The sequence below is a fragment of the Sinocyclocheilus rhinocerous genome, unplaced genomic scaffold, assembly GCF_001515625.1.
Source record: "Sinocyclocheilus rhinocerous isolate Xijiao unplaced genomic scaffold, SAMN03320098_v1.1 scaffold647, whole genome shotgun sequence".
NCBI classification, from domain to species: Eukaryota; Metazoa; Chordata; class Actinopteri; order Cypriniformes; family Cyprinidae; genus Sinocyclocheilus; species Sinocyclocheilus rhinocerous.
In genome coordinates, this window is record NW_015632746.1 from 592,577 (window position 1) to 599,116 (window position 6,540).

Below are 6,540 nucleotides of genomic sequence, written 5' to 3' on the forward strand. Positions count from 1 at the left end.
AATAATTTTTTTTTTTTTTTTTTTTTAGAAATTATGGAAATGTTCTATTTAAAAATATTTTTGCCTCAATTATCATGAAAATTAGGTTATGGCTAATATCACATTATTTTGTCCCCAATATAAAATAATGATTAACCCATAAAGGTTTTTTTTTTTTAACTGATGGCTTTTATCTAGAGAGCAGATTGGTAATATATAATAATGCAAAGATGTGCACAACATTACTGAATTAACATGTATATAAAGTACTTTTTCTTTAAAATCGTGGCAAATTTTGAGACTAGTCAGGATGACCACTTATGTGAATTGACACTTTTATTGGCATTCATGTTAAAAAACACACAACTGGCCAATATGTCACTCTGGGGTTTGTTTCCCAAAAGTTTTGTTTGCCAACTATGGTCATAAGTTCCATAGATAGCAACATAGTTGAATGATTTGGTGTTTCCCGAAACCATATTTCCAATGAACATTGCAAACGTGTGTGGTTGAAAGTACAGCTCTTGACCTGTGGTTAGAAGAATAGTTAGTTAGTATGAGATCATGCTCTTGGGCAAAATAAACAAGCTAACAATATGGTACATTCTGTATATTTTATTCCATATATACACATTTCATTCTACGTCTTTTAGTTTGTCAAGAGAATGAAAGCACCATTATTGAAGAGTGCGCATGTGTGAATGTGCTGTAAATATCCTGGAGTATGACATAACCAACCCAGGCTCATTAGAAATACGTGCCTCTAAATACATTTATGCAACACCGTTATTTTGTAACTTACTGCACGTTTCGTGGCAGTTTCAAAGTGAAACGTCCAGTGAGTGGCGCTAAAACGAGGGTTCAATACGTGACCCTGGCAGTAAACCGTAGTTTTACGGAATTCGCACCCGAGCTCTTCACCTCACAAGTCGAACTCTGTACTGCGTGAATATATATTTTTACATATATATTTAATTTACACCGTGAACAATATGTCGTTTTTTTTTATAAGCTACATTTGATTGCTTTATACAATGCATGTAGCGTTTCTTATTTATTTGTTCTACTGTAGTTTTTGTCCTATTGCTTGTAATTCTTATTTAATTCCTGACTGTTTACTTGTCTTCAGTAAGCTTTTTTTTTGTGATATTGACACTGGTGACATAGGAATTATGAAATTTCTGTGGTATCAAAAATGTTGATGTCATAAAGACCTTACACTGAAAAAAAATTATACTAAATTTTTTTAAGGTAAGAGGTTGCAAACAATTTATTTTAGCTATATTTAAAAAAGAATGTTGAAAGTTAGTCAACTAAATTTGTTTATTTAAATGTAGCTAAAATGAATTGATTGCAACCACTTACCTTAAAAAAATTTAGTAAATTCAATGAATCTTTTTTTCAGTGTGTTTAAAGCAAAATAACTATATCGTGATATATATCATTACCATGAAATAGAATTACTTATATCGTGATATAAAATTTTGGTCATATCACCCACCCCCAGTGCAAACAGAACTATAAACAAACCCCACATAAAAATGAGAAGCATTGTCTTCAGGAACGGGTAAGGCTATAAAACAACAAACAAAAGAGCACTAAATATATAGTTCAGTCATGAAACTCTAGATGGCGCAGGCAACTGGTTGTTAACGTAACCGATGATATTCAGAGAGTTAAACGACTTGGCACAAGCTGATTGGTTCATGCTGCATATGCAGCCAATGAGCTTACTGCCTTGCATTTATATGGCTGGCTAGCATTCACTTGAGATTCCTGCAGCACGCTTTTCAGAGTTTCTCTGAAATCCTCCACCTTCCCCAGCTCCACCTGTATAGATCTGCTTGAAAGTTAGTCAACTAAATTTGTTTATTTAAATGTAGCTAAAATGAATTGATTGCAACCACTTACCTTAAAAAAATTTAGTAAATTCAATGAATCTTTTTTTCAGTGTGTTTAAAGCAAAATAACTATATCGTGATATATATCATTACCATGAAATAGAATTACTTATATCGTGATATAAAATTTTGGTCATATCACCCACCCCCAGTGCAAACAGAACTATAAACAAACCCCACATAAAAATGAGAAGCATTGTCTTCAGGAACGGGTAAGGCTATAAAACAACAAACAAAAGAGCACTAAATATATAGTTCAGTCATGAAACTCTAGATGGCGCAGGCAACTGGTTGTTAACGTAACCGAGCGGGTCATTTTATATGCTATTTGTGCAGCAGCAGTATGTCTTAAATACTCACGGCACCGTATCGCCGTATGCATTGGCAGTAGCAAGTTCCTGTACTTGCTTGCAGCAGCAGCAATAATCTACAACTACAGCAATAACCAACAGCAGCAGCAATTCAGCAGCAGCGTAGCAGATCTATTCCGCCAAGACCAAATACATTAACATTGTCATATCATCACCATGCTAAAATCTTCCGAGAGTTGTCATGATTGAACTGGTGTTATGAAGTCTAATTAACCTGGCAGAAAAATAAAAGCAAATAAAACATTTATTGACACAACAAAACAGTAGGTTAATACTAATAGCTATTATATCGTTTTTCAGTCAGCCGATATCAGTATCAGTCAATAGGTGCATTCCTATAATCTACTGCAGTTAAGCCACATGCAATGAAATGGCTTTTTAAATGTAGTATATGTGTCCTCGGCTGTGTTTTAAGCATTATTATCTGTTTCTCTCCAGCAGACTCTCATGGGATCAGTTTCCACACACACACACACACGGATGAAAGTGTGTTACACTGTGGCACTAAGCGCTCTTGTATGATTTATGCATGTGGTGCTCTGTGTTTCCTCCCTATAGTATGTTTGCGTTGTCTCTGACACCGTCTCATCTCATGATAAATCTCTGCATTCATATCAGTGTAATGGAGGTCAATGATTCCGAGCTCAATACTTCACCACCTCCCACGATGTCACTTCCTCCCTGTGTGTGTGACACCGTCTCTGTTAGCATGTTCCCTGGGTATTAAAACGCCTTCTGAGTGGACTGGAGGACTGCGTTTGTGTCTCAGTCATAAGCGAATCATAAGGACAACAGCCTCAATACAACAATAAATAGCATTGTGAGCCAGTGCTGCCGAGAATTCACAAATGTAAAGTGACATTTGACGTTAAAATACATTTGATCACAGTTATACGTGCAACTGTAAGCCTTCCATTGGAGATTCTGGTCTTTAAACGTATTCAAGTAGACAGTATCTTGAGATTGTGTCATTTTTAATTCTGTGTTTTAATAAAAAAAGTGTCAGAAGGCCAAAATCCAGACCTTAACATGACATGATTCCACATGTTTCTTTTGTCGCTGCATTGCTTATCTTCTTTTTAAATCAGCTGCTGTATGTGAAGCTCAAAAAAGTACAGTCAAAATTGTGGTGGGTTCTGTTTAATTTCCCCATAGAAATGAATGGGTAGCTATGGTAACCAGGATGTGTTGCAGATCCCCTTATATTGTACTGTTTTTGTCCCAGATCTGCACTTGGCAGCTGAGCTGGGGAAAACCCTTCTGGAGCGCAATAAGGAGCTAGAGGACTCGCTGCAGCAGATGTACATCAACAATGAGGAGCAGGTGCAGGAAATCGAGGTACAGACCAGCCGGACATCTGCATGAGCACCAGCGTGATGAGCTGTTTGTGGCTGTGAATACATCATTTCCTGATCCAAAACATTCACATAATTATGCTTATTTATGAACTAATTAGACATGTTTCTCAAAACTAAGTTCAGTACTGTTAAAACGGTTAATAGCCATCAAAACAAAACAAAAAACAGCCTGTATGTGGTGTTCATTTTTCATACTTTAGCAGTTAATTGAATTTTATTCCATTTTATTTCTGCGTTCTTAAATACAATTAGAATTCTGCATCTTGTTTGCTGCCCAAATTCAAATTTAGAAATACAATGATTCTCAATGACATTCTTAATTGCGCTCAACCCTGTCGTGACCTCTGACCTGCATGTCTCAGTGAAGAATCATTTCTCTTGATTTCCTCTCAGTGCTTATCTCCCGATGAGCCAATTACACATCAGCATGATGCTAATGGAGTGCATGACAGCCGTCGCCTGTCTATGTGTCGGATCCTCTGAACAAAGACTCTATTACTTATCTGAGAACAATGAGGTGCTGTTTCTCGCATCTATTTGAATACTGGTCTCATTCTGTATGGATTGCACAACATTTCGATATTTCAGACCGGTAATGCTGGAACTGGTATGTTTTGGCTGCTGCCGTATGAATACAAGCACTGAGAAAACTGAAATGTAAGGGGTTTATGGTCTTAATCTTAGTGAAGGAAAGTTCAATGTAATAATGAACACAAAAACACATTCACAAGAGATTACCAAGCTTTCCAGAAGAATGTCATTTCATAATGGCTTGAACAGGTGCCAGGTTTGTTTAACACTGACTCCATCATATGAGGGAAAAAAAACTACTGCTGTCAAACGATTAATCGCATCTAAAATAAACGTTTTTGTTTACATAATATATGTGTGTGTACTGTGTATATTTATTATGTGTATATATAAATACAAACACATACATGTATATATTTAAGAAAAATCTGCTATGTTTATATGTTCAATATATTTATATATATTTTCAAAATATTTACTGTGTGTGTGTATTTATATATACATAATAAATATACACAGTACACATGCATATATTTTGTAAACAAAATTTTTTATTTTGGATGCGATTAATCGCTTGACAGCACTAATAAAACAAAGATATTGTAGTATTTCTCTATCAAAATATTATGATTAAGAGACACATTCCATTTAGCAGCTTTTCATGAACATTTCTGATTAGGTTTACATAATATCAGCATTTTGAATCAATTTACTAATACAGATTGATTCACTAGCTATGTTTCCAACCACCAATTTGAATGCACATTTTAGGATATCGCGAAAAAAACCCCAGCTGAATGGAAACGCCAAGATGCGAATAAATTCTAAAAATGCGCATAAAAAAACTAACACGCTCAACTAAGTAGGATAAATTTCTTATCCAGTAAGAAAACATGCGCATAAACTACGATGGAAACCTTTTACCTAATAAATTCCTTAATGTGCATCAAAAAAGACGTGACTTTGCGATGGGACAGCATACTTGGACCAACCAACAGACCGATCTCATTGCACAGCATCTGAAGTACTAGTTTTTTGTCATTCTAAAATGCTTGAGCAAAGTCTCGTCAAAGTACTTCGTTATAATTAACTCCCTGTTATGTGTTCCCAAACAGCAGGCTCCGAAAATAAGATAACATGACCGCGTTTCGTCTGCGCGCTCTGAAGCTCGTAATTTATTGTAAATTATTATATACAGTGCCTTCTCCTACTGCAGCAAATACAATTTTCTGTGTGATATTTAGTGCAAGTTAATCAGGAAGTGATGATTTTGTTCTCTTCAGCTCACTGGATGGAAATGGTGCTTTATTCGCAAATGTTTTATGCGATATTCCAATTTTGCACATAAGTTTAATTCGTAACTTTGGATGGAAACATTACTGATTTATTCAACTACTGAAGTTCAACTCTATTAAAACATCGTGTATATGATAATGAACAAACACAAAACTAGTCTGACGCGCCCTTTAAAAAATGTAATGACCAAATAAAAAGCGTATTCACTAATATTTACAGTGCTGCTTAAGTTTATAGCATATATGGCATGGCGGGCTTATGCATGTGTCTCTATGTGTCAGTATTTGACCAAGCAGATGGAGATGTTGCGCGAGATGAACGAGCAGCACGCTAAAGTGTACGAGCAGTTGGATGTGACGGCTCGAGAGCTGGAGATAACCAATGAAAAACTGGTGCTGGAGAGCAAAGCTTCTCAGCAGAAGATTGACAGGTGAGCCATACGTTATCAGAGCATCATGCGAAACACACTACACAATGAGGATTTCAGAAGTACTGGTACTTCAGTACCAAAAAATTTGCAACAATACCAGCTCATCTATTGTATCTCTCCAACACTCACAGGTTCCTTAAATCAAAGTCTTACTCTGGCAAAGGCTCAGCTCATGAATATTAATTTGGTCATGCTGACATTGCATTATAACCTTCCTGGAACTTCAAACAATTCATATTCATGAGCTAAACCTTTGCTATAGGTGGAATCATTCATTATCTGACTAGTTCTCACTTACCATTTTTTGCCTTCAGGAAAAAGTAGTGATGCTGTGACATGACAGTTCCAACACTACAGCCTTGAAGTTTTTTTCTCTGTATTCCTTTAGTTATTAGTTATTCCTTTAGTTCCTTTCGTTAGTTCACCCAAAAAAAAAAAGGCTGCATTTTACTCACCCCCGAGGCATCCTAGGTGTATATGACTTTCTTCTTTCAGACGAATCCAGTCGGAGTTATATAAAAAATTGTTTTTAATCTTTCAAGCTCTATCGTTGTACTCAGCGGGTGTTGCATTGCTTCAGTCCAAAATACGTGAAATAAAAAGCGCCCTTCCATAAAAAAAAGTCTCACACAGCTCCGGGGGGTGAACAAAGGCCTCCTGTAGCGAATCGATGC

The 6,540-nt window shown here is 36.1% G+C and overlaps 1 protein-coding gene across 5 annotated transcripts in view; it reads left to right on the top strand.

Annotated features, from left to right (window-relative positions):
• Positions 1-6,540, top strand: part of cdr2l (cerebellar degeneration-related protein 2-like) — a 19,421-nt gene that overhangs the window by 6,685 nt on the left and 6,196 nt on the right. For all 5 annotated transcript variants that reach the window (XM_016556123.1, XM_016556126.1, XM_016556124.1 and 2 more), the window contains exons 3-4: positions 3,477-3,589; positions 5,718-5,866. In XM_016556123.1, coding sequence (XP_016411609.1) covers positions 3,477-3,589; positions 5,718-5,866 — 262 coding nt within the window. The remainder of the gene's footprint in view (positions 1-3,476; positions 3,590-5,717; positions 5,867-6,540) is intronic.